The sequence below is a fragment of the Barbus barbus genome (genome assembly GCF_936440315.1).
Source record: "Barbus barbus genome assembly, chromosome: 46".
In the NCBI taxonomy this organism is placed as follows: domain Eukaryota; kingdom Metazoa; phylum Chordata; class Actinopteri; order Cypriniformes; family Cyprinidae; genus Barbus; species Barbus barbus.
In genome coordinates, this window is record NC_136724.1 from 4932704 (window position 1) to 4952269 (window position 19566).

General features: G+C 38.3%; 1 protein-coding gene across 2 annotated transcripts in view; it reads right to left on the reverse strand.

The window, feature by feature from the left end:
• Window positions 1-11462: 11462 nt before the first annotated feature.
• LOC306864633 (divergent protein kinase domain 2A) overlaps window positions 11463-19566 on the reverse strand; it is a 35248-nt gene continuing 27144 nt past the window's right edge. The window contains exons 3-4 of one of the 2 annotated variants that reach the window (XM_079408758.1): window positions 18300-18603; window positions 11463-13248 (exon numbers count right to left, since the gene is read on the reverse strand). In XM_079408758.1, coding sequence (XP_079264884.1) covers window positions 12917-13248; window positions 18300-18603 — 636 coding nt within the window. In that variant the 3' untranslated portion in view covers window positions 11463-12916. The remainder of the gene's footprint in view (window positions 13249-18299; window positions 18604-19566) is intronic. The other variant, XM_079408759.1, reaches the window with a different exon arrangement.

Below are 19566 nucleotides of genomic sequence, written 5' to 3' on the forward strand. Positions count from 1 at the left end.
AATAAAGAATTAAAGAAGCCACAGTACATTGAAAAGAACCTGAGGTCAAAAAATGAAGGGTTGCAAGAAGTTTTGATAGAGCTGGTATTGCGTGACTCTTAGTTGAGGGTTCCAAGTCATCTTTTATTTCCTGAAGCAAATTAAAAGTAACATGGCTTAGCAAAAGATATGTTCGGATAATGTGTTCTCGCATTGAAAATAAATTAATACGTGTGGAAAAATTCTCTCACTTCTACCACGCGCTCTCTGTTCTCTGCAGTGATTCCTCCAAGCAACGATAATTGCAGCCATTTCAAGCGTAAAATCATTTAAGACATGCTTTGGGCGTTAAATAATGGCGCAAAAACTAGTAATTTGACGAGCGCAAACATCAGTAAAACGCGTTGCGTGATTCATTTAAATACTCTCCTCCCATAAATTTTGCGTCTGAAAGGGAAATGCCTACAAATGCATATTCAATAAGGTCAGGTGCAAAAATAACACACCTTGTCACACACCTTTTCAGCGCTAATATTTCACTATGCGTCTTTAGTAAAACCTGACAGTACTATTTTAATGCCAAAAGACGGTTTGTGCTGGCACAAGCTGTTAGTAAAACTAGCCCATGATTGTGTAAGTTAACCCTTCAAAAACACTAGGGTCCAATCAGTAAGAACCATCCCTTAGGGTAACATTCGGCTGCATGCACTGGTGCTTTAAAGATGCCTCTCTGTATTGCATTCCTGAACAAGCAGATGGGCTGCTGTAACCCTGTCCAAACCTTGTATTGACCCCTGCTCACGCTGACCTTCAGTTGAGGATTTAGGTAATCCAGCGAGTGGTTGGTTTCACTCATGATAGTGTGTGACCCACATTCTGTCTGTAATCCTTTTGTTCCTAAGATCCTGATCTAATCCTTTGTGTCCATTTCTAGTGGGCATCATGTACACTTACACCTGTAACAAAGAATTGCAGGTTTAACTACTGTTAGCTAAAGACCTTTCAGCATATTCTGAATCATCAAAATCCAATTGTACCAAGAACCCAGAGAGATGAGAGATTATCTCCAAAAGCTTAAAGCGTGACATCACAATGCTCTACTTGGAGCTAAAAATATTTCCTCAAATGGACACAAAAGGAACAGGAAGATCTGCAAGGCTTGGCAGCATGACACAGAAGAGTCTCAACAAATTTATGTCCCCTTTGCACCATAGGAGCCACTCAGACAACAGTTTCCTCTTAATATGCATTGAGGAATTCAAGATCTGCTTTTGTTGGCAACCAGGAGTGGTGTAGCAGTTTCACATTTTTATCTGCTTTTCTGCTGCCAGAGAATCCCTTTGTGGTATTATTTCAGCAGTGCACCTTTGAAATTATCCTTGCGATGGAAGGTGACAAAAGTTGAGAGAATGTGACATGATTCCTACCGTAAGCCCATCAGACATCCAGACTACAAGAGTACAGGATGAAGTGGAAAGACACGGGAAGCTCATTCTCTGCAGAGTCAAGCAAGATGCATTTAAGGAGCAATTTGAGACCTCCAACTTCACATCATCCTCACAACTCTTGATCTCAATATTAAGAATGCAGTCTTCCAGTCTCTTCGAGAGGTCTGTAGGCTAAACCTTGGACACATGCAATGTTTTCTTCAACTCTCAAAATGCATCACACGTCCGAGCCGATAGCAGCGAAACAAGTCTCCTCTTGTGGCGCAAGCAAACGCCACAACCAGACCTCTTAATCGAACACTTTTGGAAGTGCCAAGGACATTTTAGCAGCAACCTCGATTGCATATCTTTACTATGGCGCCACTAATGGATGGACAAAACTACACTGGTGCAAGACCCCTAGAAGGACACCAAAGGGGGTGCTAGGCAGATGTGAAAAGCATCTCATGTCCCTCTGGCAGGCATACCATTTGGGGTCACATCAGTGTAAATATAGCTCAGGAGGGGTGTGAGTATGGAAGCCATGTGGAGTTTGAGTGTGAAAAGGGGCCTTGGATGGGGTGCACATGGTGAATGCTAGACAAGGGCAAGTAAAGTGCAGCATATGGGGTCATGGGCCTCTGGTACATCTCTCCCCCGCTCCATATCAGCACTTCATGGTCTACACATGCTGTGCATACTCTCATTGTCAGTTCAGACCACTCTGTAAGACTATTAGTAAGCCTTGCAGCAGTAAAAAAAAAAAAGAGAGAGATGTATTGATCGATACAATAATGGAAGTAGTGTCACACCATACCAGGAATCTGTCATCTGATGTCAATGGATTTTCTCTAATGAAAGGACACAGTTTCTTGAAGAAACTGTGAAGGACACTATATAAAGATGATTTGATTTTGCTTTCCAGTATACAGTAGGCGGAAAAAAAATATGTGACAAAAATAAGTACAGTTCTCATGTGTGAGCCTGGACCACAAAACCAGTCATATGGGATATTTTTTATTATTTTTTTTATTTTATGCATTTATTATTTTAATTGAGATCTTATTTTAATTAATCTGAAAGCTGAATAAATAAGCTATCCATTGATTTATGGTTTGTTAGGATAGGAAATTTTTTGGTCGAAATAAAACTATTTGAAAATCTAGAATCCGAGGGTGCAACAACATCTAAATATTGAGAAAATCACCTTTAAAGTTGTCCAAATTAAGTTCTTAGCAATGCATATTACTAATCAAAAATGAAGTTTTGATATATTTATGTAAGGAAATGTACAAAATATCTTCATGGAACATGATCTTTATTTAATATCTTAATGATTTTTGGCATTTATAATTTTGATTTGATGAATTTTTGGCTATTGCTACAAATATACCTGTGCCACATGGTACTTGGCTTTGTAGTCCAGGGTCACATATACTGTGAATTTGGACATACTACTTTTGTCACTTAAGTGTAGGTAAAATGTGGATAACCTACTACTTCTGGTGAGATTCTGAAATGTGCATATGATGGACACTTTAGTATTCCATGAGGCCTTGGAGGAAGATATGTGAATGGCATTGAACCGTCATAAATTAAGCTGGTAGGTCACATAATAATGACAACATGGGCAAATGTAGTACGTCCAAATTACATTAATTGAACATACATATATATATATATGTATATATATGTATATAAATAAATGTATATTTATTTATTTTTATTATTTTATTTTTTTTACTTATTTTTTTAGCAGTCGCTAAGTAATTGCTTGTTCAAAATAAGTACCTACTCAAGAGAGTCTGTGATTTCGCTAGTCCATCTCCAGGAACCTTATTCCAGTAGCATACAGTGATGCAGAATTCACAGCAGAACACTAGCTGACAGTCGGACTCTATGCAGTGTTACATCATCAAAACAAGAACTCTAATGCAAAACACAAGGGCTGAGGGTAGCATTTGGTATATTTGGAATTTGGGCCTGCTATTGTTGATGAATGCCTTTTAAACCTTACCTTATAATGCAATCACTCTAAAACATCATTAGGTGTAACCGTCAAGTAATTCGCAACAATTCTCCTTCCGCTACACTTTTTTTCCTTCTGCACAACCTGTAAACACAACACAGCTCACTGACTGGACAGTGCAGGTAATGAAACCCTTTGTGACCATATCTACCATAGATTAGCTCTGACACAGGATTTGGTTACCTGCATTACCTTCATTGTTATTCTTCACATAAGTGTGCATTTCCTCCAGTGTGAGCATTGGATCGTACATTGTTTTTGGCTGGGAGTAAACCTCGGATAAGAGCACACGCTGAAAAAACGATGTTTATTATAATGAAGCAGGGTGTATGCTAATGTGACTGGGGAGATAAGCAGGGGAACAGGAGATGGGGGAAGGGGGCAAGGGGGGCTCAAATCATCTGTCTATCCAAACCCCTCCGGTGTGGATAATAATGTGGGTTTAAGCTGCAGTGCGGGTGAGTAATGGAATTGCACTAGGACCTGTGAACCCCTGCTGGGTAAGCTCCAGACCTCTCCCTGACAGCTAGCCGGAGCTGGATACGAGATGGACAAAATCATCTCAGAGGTGGGGAAAGTGACGTGTAGCTAGGGTAACAAGCACAAAAGGAAATCATTAACAAAATGAAGCACCCAGTGCACATGATAGAAAGTACTTCTTTAAAAATGGGTTTCCTTATTCAAACTAATGGTGGATGGAAATTTGGACAGACCTGAACTCTGTTTCAAACCCTACTGATCTGGCCCTCAAATGGAACCTAAATGGCAACGCTTACCTGGTTATTTATGGGTGGCAAAAGCAGTCATTCACACGATTGTTGTGCTTCTCATATGAAGTGCACAAAAGATACAACGGAGAGTCTGATACTACAATAAAGTCTGATGTTAGCATATTGTTAAGCTAATAAGATGATATTCTAATACTGGGAGCATCAACAGTAAATCTGCGACAGGACTGCAGCATCCAGGAATTGTTGTTTCATGCCACAGCTAAAATGTAAAAGCTTCAGTTAAATGTGTTATTGTCCTTTCCAAAAAAAAAGGAAGTATTAATATATGATTGCATATCCATCCATTCTTCATTCTCCAATCCACTTGCACTATATAGGGTTGCAGGGATGCTGGAGGTTATCCCAACATCTCAGGCCCTGGATGGATGGCAAATCCCTCATCGGACTAACCCACACTTCACATTCACAATTTAGGACATTTTAGTGTATCTAAATCACCTATGATGGAGGAAACTGAAGCACCCAGAAGAAACCTAGCACAATACGGGGAGAACTCCAAAAAGAAAGGCTTCCAGGCTCAGCCAGGATTTGAATCAGGGAACCTTTGCAATGTATTTTTTCTTTTTTTTTTTTACTTTTCTAAGCACGTGTAAAAACCGTATAAACCTATTTTGGAAGAGGAACCCAAGCCAGAATATCATAAAGCTCATTTGACTTTTTTTACATTTGCCATTGACATACACTAGTAAAATTTTCTTCTCAACATGCAAAAATCTAGTTTTGCTGCCCACTGTTTGGAAGTGTTTGGAAGCCTATGATGCCAAAAAAAAAGGTTGCTTAGGTGAGCAGCTCACTGGGTACAGAACTTTTATGTTCTGCTTTTATATGTGTATTCAGTCAGCGGTTTTAACCTGACTTTTAGACCTCCATGTATCAAATATTTGGGATGTCATCATCAGCTTTACTTTGAAGATGGCCATTAAATCAGCTTTCATGCTTTGTTTGACCCTAACCTTTCAACAGGGAAGATCATTTACACAAGCAACCATTTTACCACCTGCTATCAACTACTGCAAACCCTCTGTCAGAAAAGGAGACCTTATGCACTGCCAAACCATATACTCTGGAGATGGATTTGGACTAGATCCTCAGAGTAAATTCTCCCGACCAACCCTGACAAACAGAACAACCTTTCCTGTTTACGCTGGCCAAAGTTATTTCCCAACAAATACACCCAGACTTCTCTAAAAACGCTTCCTCTCTAGCGTACATGCACTCCCTCTCTTTCTCTGGCTCAGCCTGACAAGCACTAAATAGACTTTTTATCAAGTTAGCGGAGCAACGGTGAGCTGGGAACATTTCCTTTTGTCGCTGTTCATTTTTCTTTCCATTCTGGCTCCGTAATGGAAGCCAGGGAGGTTTCTCACTTTCTGGTCTAAATGAGATATCTGGGCCTTAACACAAGCCCTGCTTTCTGACAGGCAAAGCTGGAGTTATATTCATATTAAGATAACATATCCCAGAACCTTCCCAGCATGCTTCTTATTAAAGTGCTTCTACTGATAAGCGAGAAAGTTGTGATTCAGAGGTGGTAGATTTTAGTTGCCCTGCCATTATTGTTGGGATGGGATCAAATGACAAGCGGAACATTTACAGGGCTGCAAATCATGTGGCCGACAACACAGAAACAAACTTTTGACTGTAGGCATAAAGGCTGCTCCACTTTGGAGATTATTTTGGCCAAGAACTGCCCGCTTTGACATTTGGATGAGTGGTTTAGGGAAGCTTCATTTGAAGCAGTTGATAACACAATAATACGCCAGCATGGAAACAACTAAATTAAAATAATTGCACATCAGTGTTATTCTGTTTCCAGATACATAAAGCACTTAAGAAAATTGTGAAGATGTGTTTGGACTTTGTAATTAGAATTGTATTTACTTATTTACTAAACTGCTCACAGTGCACACATAACTGTCTCAAACAAAACTAAGAAACCAAACATCTTTTAAACTTACTGTATGTTACCACTAACCTGGTAATATTTAGACAATCTAGAGATTAGTTCTTAGAATGTACTTGAAAGAGTACTAGACTACATTAGAAGTAGCACAAATAATGTATACACAAGGCACTATGAAGGGAAACAATCATTACAGCTATGTTAGGATTGTTTTATATCAAAGTCAAAAGCATAAATACTTGAAAGGGACTTTTGGAATTATTATTTTCATATGGTTCAACTCATGGACATTTCACTCCCAAGATTCTTTGCACTGGATTATAACCTCTCAGTCTGGGCCATTTGACATAAATCTTCTGAAGGTTTGCCAAGTGTAACATAAATTAAACCTGCAGCACCTGCAAACAAAAAAAAGCCCCCTGATGGCATGGTTTAATGTATTTTATTATTTTTCACTTTAAACATTTTAAACGTCTGACTTTTTATTGTTTTGTAATTGACTATGGCCATTGTTGTTATGCTGTAAATTAGTATAATCTGTTTTTGTTTTTGTTGTTTTAATATAGACAGAATTGAAAAAAAGTAGTATTTTAATAATTATTATTATTTCGCATGACATGGATTTTTTTTTATTATTATTATTTCAGTATGTTCCTTGAGGTTTACTTATAATTTTAATAAAGTTTTGTTGTTGTTGTTGTTTTGTTTATTACACAAAAACACATAAATATGTGGGAAAACTATCCACTTATTCCTAACACTGGAAACCTTCTGATATACAAAGACGTGGATAAGCTGTTTTAACCAAATGCGAATAAAATCAAATCAAAACGAATGTACTTTGTCTTATTGACGACAGACTCAAGTGCGTGGACTGTGAGCGGACGCACATCTGAACGTGATTTTGATTTTCACTTATGAATAGTCAAATGAGCCATTTTTGGAGCTTCTTAAGTGTCATCGTCCCACCTGTTGGTGCTCTTTTTTGTTGTCTTTTTTCTTACATTACAGTCTTTTAGAATCAAAACTTTTTATAATTTTGACAAAATGCATATCATTTGGATATACTATATTACCATAAACCAGCCGTTAACGATCTGTCCATCACGGACTGTTTTTTTATTTCTTTCTGCGACTAAGTGATAAATAAAATTTTGGTCGAACAAGCCTATTCTGATCGACTAATGGTTATTCGACTATTAGGGGCAGCCCTAGTTTATAATGAGGAGGACGTTTTAAGCTATGAAACTTGCAGAATTTTTAATGGTACAAAGACCTTTTATATGCCAAAATATCAAGGCAGATTTGATTTCTCACTTCATGACCCGTTTAAACATACAGAGCAATGTTTCATTCATTCATAACTGAACATTTGTTTACTTCTACACAGCTGAATATATGAGCCTAAATACAGATATTTTCAGCCCCAAGGCACTTTATCAAACCAAAGCTTTCACTGTAGAATTGAACACACCCCTTGTAAACATGATTTCCAAAAGTCTGTGAACCCGACTACCAGAGGTTGCATAAAGCCAGCCAATCAGATATGAGCTTCCATATCAGAGACTTACCAGAAACCGGGCTTTATTGTTGAAAAGCTTCCTACAGAGGCTTTGCAATATTTCAATTCAAGACAGCATCGCTCTGCAATGTTAAAAACTGCCTGAATCAGAAGATTTAGTGTGAGATATGAGTTTTAAATCATGTACCACGGATCATATTCAAGAAATAGAATTAGAAGAAGCTATTTGAATGATTCTTTGAGATACCGTATTTGACTCATGAGAGACAGCAGGAGTTTTTAAGCTTCCCCTCCTCCTGTGCTCTATCGTTAAAAGAACCGGGGATCGAGTCGGTTCAGGCTCGTGTTTATTTCAACAAATGAGGATGGTACGGGCCCCTGGAGTCAGATTCATTTCCTGCAGTGCTCCCCTATAAGCTCACACTATTGGAATTATTCTGCTCCATGAAGCACTTTAAGAAGACAATGTGTGTTCGAGTGTCTGTTTTATGATGAATACCGCCAACAATGTGTTTGTCAAAACAGAGAAGCATAATTATAGACTGGCAGACATGGAGATGTTACAGTACATCTACATCTCTCTCTTTTTCTCTCTCACACACACACACAAACAAACACATAATATAGCCACTTAGCAGTTCCTCCCAGCACCTCCTATATGCATAGATTCTGAAATGTGTTTTGGCTCATGTGTTTTGTTATGTGTTTTCAAGTAATTATTTTAGCCAGTGAAACATCTTTGAACATACACACAACTTCTGAAATGGGGATTGCTATCAGAGGAGCTGCTGCTGTAGTAATGAAGCTGATCCTAATAGCTGTCAGACTCTCTTAGCTGCAGCACAGGGACTCATTCCAGGTCGTATATGCTTCACATTAGCTAGAATTTCTCATCTTCAACACAGCTGTCTGGATAAAAAAAAAGAGCATAACATTTGGATGTGAAACTGAAAAAAAAAAAAAAAATTAGGTGCAGCTGTCCTGTCCCCTTTGCAGAAAAACAGACCCAAAGCATAATTTTTCCACCTCCATGTTTGACGGCGGGGAAGGTGTTCTTGGGGTCATAGGCAGCTTTCCTCTTCCTCCAAACATGGCGAGTTGAGTTGATGCCAAAGAGCTCGATTTAAGGGTGCTTTCATATCTGTAGTTCGGTTCATTTGGTCCGGACCAAAGGCAAAAAAATTATACATTGTAGCCATTTTTAGCCGTTTTGGTTCCTTTTCACACCACACTGTTTGCTCTGGTCCGAACCAGCTGAAACGAACCAAAATACAGTCACGTGACAACATCCGCTTCACTTGTTGGCTAGATGTGTCTTTGAACGCATTCCCTAAACTGCTTTTCGATTGGTCAGAAAGAGCGTGCGGGAACATTCCAACGGTGCTCCCGGAAGTAAACAAAGACCGGAGTAAAATGCAGCAGACAGCACACTGCTATTTTGATGCTCCACACCTCCTCACAACCCCAAGTTTCTCCGCGACCTGCCATGCTAAACTGCAAACTGTCAACAAACACTTCCGCATCCTGTAATGACGGCAGCTGGTTTAGTCCAAAAATGCGCAGTTCTTTTTGCAGTTGGGTCTGTTTGAGGTCGGATCGCATTCTCACCACAAACGAACCGCTCCAAGGTTCGTTTGAAAGGGTGCCGAGACCATGCTCTCGGTACGCTTGTTTGGTCCGCTTTTGGTGCGTACACGAGTGCGATTGCTGCTTTCTCACCTGTCCAAACGAACCGCACCAAGAGGGAAAACAAACTCTAGTGCGGTTCAAACAAACTAAATGAGGCAGGTGTGAAAGCATCCTTAGTCTCACCTGACCACAACACTTTCACCCAGTTCTCCTATGAATCATTCAGATGTTCATTGGCAAACTTCAGACGTGCCTGTACATGTGCTATTTTGAGCAGGGGACCTTGCGGGCGCTGCAGGATTTCAGTCCTTCATGACGAGGGTGCGTCCAATTGTTTCTTGGTGACTGTGGTCCCAGCTGCCTTGAGATCATTGACAAGATCCTCCCGTGTAGTTCTGGACTGATTCCTCACTGTTCTCATGATCACTGAAACTCCACGAGGTCAAATCTTGCATGAAGCCCCAGGCTGAGGGAGATTGACAGTTATTTTGTGTTTCTTCCATTTGTGAATATTCACACCAACTGTTGTCACCTTCTCACCAAGCTGCTTGACGATGGTCTTGTAGCCCATTCCAGGCTTGTTTAGGTCTACAATCTTGTCCCTGACATCCTTGGACAGCTCTTTGGTCTTGGCCATGGTGGAGAGTTTGGAATCTGATTGATTGCTTCTGTGGACAGGTGCCTTTTATACAGATAACAAGATTTAAATTGATCAATTTGAGTTTGAATATCATTTTTGACATTTTACGCAATGGAAAATTTACCTCAGGTCTTGAAAATAACCTAAGGACACTAGAGCAATAAAACTGTGAACTATGAACAAGTAGGCTAAGTTTTTTCAAAGGCAAATATTATATAATTCACTGTGTATGTATTTGGATAATGCTAAAACTGCTTTATTTATTGTACTAGAAACGTATCCGTAAATTTACCCATATCATCGAGAGTCTGTCCATACACTCTTCTGATTGGCTGGGATACTTGATTCATGATTGATTTTGTCTTGTCTTGCTGTGTCACTGTCTGATGTGAATAAGTACTAAAAATTACATTCTAAATGAATGTAACACAGACGTACTTCATTCGCTATGTTGTCATTGTCATGTGACCTATTCACTGCCTCATGGCATAACACAAACCTTTTTTTTTTTTTTCTAAATAGATGTCAATGGAGGATATAGGCTTTGGGAACACAGCTTATCATTTAATGAATCAACAGCCCATCAGCTAGTTTTGAACATGCCATTAAACATTTGTTTTGACTCAATCTATCTTTACAGTTTACAGCAAAAAAATGTCACAGACAGTTTTACGACAGGATTCAGTTGATGGCACGTCTTCTCATTCATTTCTGCAGTATCCGTAAAACAGTGACTGTCGCACATCAATGACAGAAATTGAATCATCTGTAATGTGATTGGTTATCAAGGCACATGTGATCGAAGTTGATCAAGTTGCTTTCTCCAGTGGTAGAGGTGCAGACCTTGGTATCTCCCCCCGAAAAAGACCATCTTTGGCAAAGTGTCAATTGTGTGCACATTTCAAAAACTCGCCAGTCATAAAAGTAATCCAGGTACTTTTTATGAGCACTGTGAATTCGAACATACTACACTTCACACATGCTGTTCTTCGCCTACTATTGCATAGGGAAATAGTCTATGCGATTTTGGGTGCAGACAATATCTAATTACATTTAGGCAATACATGGTGTAATAGTGACAAATGGTATACCTAGAGATGACCATGTACACAATACCCCCCCCCCCCCCCCCCCCCCCATTTCAAATCTTAGAGGGATAGTTCACCCAAAAATTAAAATTCCGTCATTAATTACTCACCTCATGTTGTTCCAAACCCGTCAGAACTGTTCATCTTTGGAACAAAAATTAAGATTTGATTTTTTTGATGAAATCCAAGAGCTTTCTGACCCTGTATAGATTAGACAACAACTCAACTGACACATTCAAGGTCCAGAAAGTTAGTAAGGACATCATTAAAATAGTCCATGTGACATCAGTGGTTCAACCGTAATTTTATGAAGCTACAAGAATACATTTTGTGTGCAAAGAAAACAAAAATATGAATTTAAAATTATGAAAACATAAAATAATAATTTAGTTACCTTAATAAGTTCAGGAAAATGCAGTCGCATCCAAAATAATTTAGACAACAGACACTGGAAGTATATATATAGATTCATTTATATATTTTCATTTATTCATTGATATTTAAACAGACTAAAAAGTTGTAAATACAACTTCTGAATGAAAGGCACAGTAAAATCAGACACAGCTGATATAATACTCAACTGAAACAGAAGTACAGTACAAAAGCGGACAGTTATTTATTTATAGCACGCAAAAAATCTCTCACGTGCCAACACCTAACGAGAGGCCATCCGGACACCGGTTTAGATTTGACCAGAGTGGAGGGATCTTCACTGATAATGGCTGATGGACACTTATTGCTTTGACTCTGACTAGCCAGAACCCAAACAGCGAAATAAAAAAAAAAATTAATTTCATTCATTTGCACTGGCAGAAACATCAAGTTAAAAAGTGATTAGCTAGCTTTCAAAATCCAGGCTCAATGGAGTGATGCTGTCAGTCAAGCGCTAGCGTACTTCATTATCTAACGCATACTCATTAGCATACTGATCTAATTCATTGGTCCACCAAGTGCAAAATCAAACCAAGGAGGGGGAAAAAAACAGCAGGCTGATGGCTCAAAGTTAAATGATCTTAAGTGTTAGAGACATTTAATTAAATTTTGATTAATTCAATTGCAGAGCTGTGAAATTGAAATGTTAAGATGGATTTTAAAGATAGAAAGTTCCATTTCAGCCTGTGCAGATGCACGTTCACACGTCAAGGAGTTGATAGTGCCACATCACACCGTGTGCCGGTACATTATTTATAGTTAATGGCCAATTAGAGACCTGGACCCCGCTCTGATTTAATAGCACCACGTAATTTGGATTCATTGTGGCCGTCTCTCTGGACTTTGCTTGATTAATACAAACACAAATCTTCGTAACAAGTCTAACCGCATTCATGAATTTGCTCCGGGGTGGTTTGACTACGCTCGGTTTTTAGGCTCTGCCCTTTTAGTTCAGAGGTTTGAGTTACATAGAACCAGACTCTTTGGTATATGCAAAGCAATTCCAACTCATTTCCCCTCTCCAATCTGCTCTAATTATGTACAGACTTCCACATCCTCTCTACCATCTCAAAATTATGCTTTACGCTAAACTCATTCTTCCTGGAATGTAAGTGAATCAATTAGGCAGAAGACGTATGCTGAAAAGTTTTGGACAGAGTTAATGCTCGTGTACTGACATTCCCAGCTGCCTTTCGAGGTGTCGTCATTTTGCAAGTAAACAGCGAGAAATCGGAGGATGTTGACAATGGTGACATAACCGCTGCCTTTATTGCAAAATAAGCCATTGAATAAAAGCAATGAACTCAAGATATTTCAATAATTTAAAGATAAATGTAAGAGAAACAAAATGCACACATAACAGATTGTGGTGTGAAGGATGATTGGTCTGAGATAGTCACAGAAGATCCTCAAACCCTAAAGATGTCGTCGGACATTGATGGGTGAATGTTGAGCGTTGCCAGGGATGGGCGGTCATTACCTAGCGGTACCGCTTAGCTGGGTTAGGTACTCCCGCAGTTCTTTAGCTGCCTGGAATCGGCCGTACCGCTTTTTAGGGTTGGCGCATTCGTCCAACAGGGCTTTGAGCTGGCCGTCTTTGGCTATGTGTGGCGGGGGGTCGTGAAGAAGTCCGCCGGAGCTGCCCCGCCACACGGCATATCGAGAAAGCAGATTTTGACAGATGGCGTAATAATTGTGGTCCACTGTGACCCGCGAGCACAACATGTCTTTAGAGAAGGAGAGACAGGCCTCCTTGTCGCACTCCTCAAACTTGCTCTCGTACCAGACGTCGTAGTTCTCAGGCTTATCTACAGGAAGATGACAGAAACAAGAGTAAATATGTAGTAGTTGAAGAAAATGTATCACAGACAAACCTTATTTCATGTTTTGTAGGTTTTTGTAAAAACTACGACAAATTTCAAAATTACGTAATGCTTTTTTTTTTTTGCACATTCTAAAAATGAATACAAAAATGCAATTAATTCATACAATGACTTGATGTTTTAAATGGCTAAATTAAAGTTAATTTTGATATTTAAAAAGTCAGGGTGATACAACTGCCCTGATATCATAATGCAGACAAAAAAAAAAAAAAACATTTTAATAATTATATTAATAGTAGAAATAATTAGTATTCACTTTCTTAACTTGAATTATTATTTCTTAGATTTAGTTTTTTCTTGCTATTTACATTTATTTATTTCTATTTAATAAAGATACTTATTTGGCACATTATACACCATTTTAGATTTGACATACATACATACATATATATATACACACACAAAGTCAGTTTTTTGCAGCTAGTCTGCTGCAACAGAACACAATGTTCACAGTGTGGCAACATTTTGTCTTGAATTGTCTTTTCACAATTACATCATTAAGCGTGTTTTAGGTTTGACATTTCTTAAAAAAAAAAAAAGGCCAGTATTTCTTAATTTTAAAATTGAAAATAATATCTGCCTTTAATAAATCATATTTGGACACACTCATTCAGTGTCGATGGACCAAGAGAGCAGTTTGTGATTTAGAAATAGCACAGAGGCAATCAGGTGGACATTTCTGAAGTACAGCATGTTCCTTCCTTAATAAAGGGACACAAATTGGTCTGTTTCTTTACCCAGAACACCGATCCATACAACCTTCATCTTCACACTTATTTTTCAAGAACTTGGCAACCGGTGCAAATAAATAACAATCTCTATGATGGGAAAGTCTTTGGAGTTGCATTAATGATCAAATCGATTAGAGTGAAACAACCCAGGAGATGCCAACCCCTAATCATGTTTGAGAAACTCGATGCACTCCAGCCCCTGTCCTTCCTCAATGACTCAATCCATGTTTCCGGCATCAGGCTCTGCCTCAGGCCCCAGACCAATGCCTAAACTCAATCATCGCTCAACACAGATCTGCAGATGCTGAGAGCCAAGGTGAAAAGATGTCATTTACTCTGCTAGACGTCTGTGTGACTGATGTGTGATCAGACCCTGTCTTACCTCTAATGCACAGATCTGTTACATACGTCTGTGCAGCAACACCAAGACATATGAGGTCTTAATGCAGGTCTGTATCTTTGTGTAAGTGCATATAGGTTTAAAGACCATGAAAGACCAATGCTTATTCTCGGTAAAGTACGTACAATATCTGTAGCATGCAGTTAATTAGATCAGTTTCTTTTCTTATTTTTTTTTCCTCTTAGCATTAACACCCTTACATTGGAGCAAGCAAGCATGCAGCACCACAAATTAATGCTATATGAAAATATAGCCACAAACGGCAATAATTACAGTCAAAGCACATGGAAAGAGGAAATGACCATGATTATTACATTTATTGTAGAATATATATCCTGAGGATGCAGTGCTTTGGGTGACAGCATAATGCTTAAAACGCTTTGTTCCAATAGTAATTACATTTATTTTGTTTTTATATTTTAAAACAGTTAATAAAGGAGTCACTACTGCTGTCAATGAATGTTTAAGTTTGCCGTTAATAATTTGCTTTAAAGTGCCCTATTATGCCTTTTCGAATATTACCTTTCATGCAGTGTTATGTAGCAGTATGTGAACATACACTTTCTGCAAAACATTTTTTTATAAATAATAATAATTATTAAAAGAGTTACATTTTTATAGGGTACGTGTTCCAAAAGTTTTTGCTATTAAATTAAACCATGCAATTTCACCAAAATTGGTACGGACTACAGACATTTACGTATTGTGAAAACACTTAATGGAACTTTTTGAGAAATGTTGTGCAAAAAAATATAAATGGAATAAGACAAGTAAAAAAAAATAAAAAATACAGATCAAAAAGAAGAGCATGTCAAAGACTTTGTCGACAAACTCTCAGTTTGCAATAACTGCATACTAAACATACCAATCGCAATATAGATAAAGCTTAACCTATAAACATTTTACAGTCCTCTACATTATATTCAAGTCTGAACTCAGGTTGTCCTCATCTTCTGAATCCCCTCCCTCTCTTCCCTCCTCTTTTATGTCTTTACAAACACATCATCGTAATCTGTGCTGTATTATGTCTGGACAAGACATCTGCCCGTTGCAAGGATGGAAAGAAGCTACTTGATCATCTTTAGCAAGCCAGAGAGACAAATGTGATTGTGAGCGTCAGTGGAGCGGAGCCATGCTCCAGATCAAAATTCATTTTAGGCTGTGGCTTTCCCTGCGTTGCTGGTTTAGACAAACATTCTGTATCCAAGACTTGTCCTAGGCTCTCTCCAAAGCACTGCAGTTAATTTCATTACAGAGCTGCGGATCAATGTCGCTTTGTGCTCTTTAAATACTGCACTGGTGAACTTGCAGCCTAATTGACTGGCCTTCTGTACCATCAATTGTTCATAACAAAGAGTCTTTTTGGTCTCAATCTATTTGCACAGTTGTCGAAATGTGTTTCTACGTCAAATTCTTGATGCAATGCAAAACTTCCCGTCAAGACCGATTACAATGGCTACCATTCACTAACCAACCGTACAAACACATGTGCATAAAATCATGATTCATCACATCAGTTTACAATCAAATTCACTCGAAATTTATTACAAAAATAACAACAACATAAGAACCAAAAAAAAACATACAGCAAATATAAAGATGAATGGATGGATGGATAAATATAAACTAAACTAGAATATATGGATGGATGGAAACAAAGATAGAGAGAATAAATGTGAAAAGATTATGGATTAATGGACGGAAGGATATATAGATAATATAAATAATGGCTGGATGGACACATAAGTACATATAAATGATGGATGAATAGTTAAATGTAAATGATGGATAGGTGAGTAAATATAAACAACAGAAATATAAATAGCAAATGGATGGATGGATAAATACAAATAAAATACATTATGCAGATGATGGATAGATACATATTAATAATATATAAATGATGGATGCATAGATAAATATAAAAGTTGGATGGATGGTTGGAATTAAAATAAAACAAACAAACAAATAAACAAAAACAAATATAAAATGTTGAACAAACAAATAAATAAAATCATATAATGTAACTTTGAGTATACATTTATTATTATTATTAGAAGAAAAAAAAAACATTAAGTAACCCACAATATGTACCAGAAGGGTCACTTAGTACCAGTTTCTGGGTTTAATAAAAAAATAAAATAAATACATAATAAAAACAAATACAAATAAATAAAGATTCATTAATTAAAAAAAAAATTAAAAAAAATATGAAAAGGATGGAATGGATTGTCCTTGAATTCAACAGATTTGGTGTTTGTTTTTCAACTGCTTGAGAATGGTGCAAGTGTCTGTATTTCTTTAAAGATGGTTATTGTGCAACAAGCCCTTACATGCAGATCAACTGGGTGTGTATTACGCTACTCATCAATAGTCTAGAATAATCCAGATTCATTAAAATCACAAGGGTAAGAAATCACCATGCGTATGCACCTGTTGTGAATCCAGTGGACATTTAGCAGTAGAATGCTTTTGATTCCCATAATTATGAAACTTAAAGGTAATTATTTGTGAATGAAACCCAACATCCTTAAGCTTGCTTGTAAAAACAGTGTCTAGCTTTAGTACACCTTCAAAGCTGAGCTAAAACAATTTAAATTCATCCTAGCGGAGCAGTTTGACTGGTAAAAGGGGACACCCTCCCCTCAAGGGCTCGCTCCCACTTCAATGACAGAGCTTCTTCTGTGAGGCTTTTGGCACTTTGACAAGTCGCCATTGAAGAAAGACCCAACTGGCGTCACTCTGTCCTCACGTGTGAGTCTCTCGCGAACCCGCCCGCACAGACACGTATCCTATCTGAGGCTTTCAGGAACAAGCCTTGTTCTCTGAATAGTGTTCTATCTGATGTTGGGTATCTCCCCTGAGATTCTGGTCACAAAACACAAAGGTACAACACAAAATGTCTCTGTACGCTGGTGACGCACTCGATTCTGATGTGGTGGGTGTGTAACAGCACTTTCTGCATCATTCTGGGTTTTAAAGGCGTTTATCGGGGTGTATAATGAACGAATGTAGAGCTATAGCACAACTGGTCACTGCCTATTATTATTATTATTATTATTATAATAAACAAAAAAAAAACAAAGTTACAAAAGAGATATAGAATGATATGAGGGCGAGTTAATATTAACTTAATTTCCATTTTAAAAAAGGGAAAAGAGTTGCATCTGATGCCATTGCCAATTTTGGATTCTTAAAAAAAGAAAAAAAACTGGTTACTTGCCTCAGCAGCCTTTACTTTTAATGCATTCATTTATGGGCTTTTTATGACTAGAAAGAGAGATAGAGAAGGGTTTGAACTTCACACAAACACACCTGCACAGGCACTACTGCTGCGTTGAAGCTTCTCTGAACATCATATCCTCATTATATTTATGCATATGTAATTAGTTTAATCTTGTAGAATAGTTAGCCTTCAAAATTCTGAGAATATTATGACATTTTGACAGAGAGAATGAAGACAGAATGAACTACATTGGCCAAGTTAGTGACAATGGCATTTGTTTGTGACAATGAATCCTTTAATGTCATAATTCATTCAATAATTACATTTCTGTCATCATTTTGTCACTCACATTGTTCCAAATATATTTCAATCATGTAATTTGTAACAGACTACAATTTATAAGTAATATCCAGCACCTTCTGTAAATGATAAGATAATTTTCTTTTCTGGGTCAGATGAAATTTTCATTTTTATATTCAAATTATGTGGATTATGTATATTTCTGGGGAGAAAAGTTGTGTGTAGGATGCCTTTATTTCACTACAGTAAATAAAGAAACTTTGTGTGTACAGGCAGAGGTTTACTGTACATACAGGAAACAGGCAATCGGTTCACTTACTCTGTTTGATCAACCTCTTGTCAGCCACCACAACATTCTCCGCATCCACCACGATGACCTTCCCGTCCCGCGGGCCCACGGCGAAGTTATCGAAGCTGACGTCCAGCAGATAGAGAGCAAAGTCGAAGTCGTTGTTAGTAAGCTGCTCCGCAATGTCCATCAATTGCTTGGCCAGGTCTACTCTCTTTTCCCAGGGAGCATTGAAGAAACTCCACAGCTCCTCGCCCACGTAGTTCACCGCCACCATCCGCCCGCAAGCACCCAGGTACTTCGCAAATGGCCAGCCTTCGTCTGAGGGGAAACTCTGAAAAGAGCACACAAGGGAACGATTTGGAGTTTATATTCAATAAAAGTTAAAAGACCCTACTAAGCGAGTTTCGAAATTCCCATCGTACCCCATCACCGAACTTCAAGTTCAAATGAAACCATTTCTTCGGTCAAACTAAGTTGGCTACTCCATGTGAACTTCAAATACCTTCATAGAATAACAGTAAATTGGACTACGGGGAATTGTGATTGGTTTCAACGCTGACGGTGGTGCTTCTAGTGTCCAGACGTCAAATTGAAATGTTTTGAGATGAAAGCTAACAGCTCTGGTAGGAGGGCTACTTGAAGAGGGGGAAAAAACACAACATCAATTGCATGCAAAACAGCAGGCTATTATTTTAATATGATGCTTGTTTTGTCTGACTCACATAGAGGCAGGAAATTTGTGGATGCTGGGGAGGCATCTGTCAGTTGTGACTTTACTTTGCTAGCCTCTTCAGATACACACAAATGAGGCAAGTGAAGCAGCTGTACCCCAGCAACTGGGTTGGTCTCTCAGGGCCCTGAGTGGGCACGTCTCATTACAGCTCCTCTGTCTATTCCATCTACTGCAGCGTGGAAGTGCAGAGTCAATTAGATATGAAAGAGCACAAATTAGAGCAAAATAAAAGGAAAAACCAAATACATACACTGTCCTGACTACACAATCTGGTTTATTCAATCAGAGTGCCACTCTATTTTAATGAGTCATATTTGCAATGTACAAAACCTTCGTCTTGTTTTGCTCTGGGACCTTCTGGCTGATATTCAGCAATAATTTCACATGCTTCATTTTTCCAAGCTACTCAAATGACTCACATGAGCTTCACTGATATTGACAGACAGCGCTGCGCAAGGGAAAAAGGCGTACGACTGCAATCGGATTCGCTTTTATTTCACAGTCAGAGAAATTTAATAGCCTACTTTAATCTGCCTCAGAATCTGGTTAAAGTTTAATGCG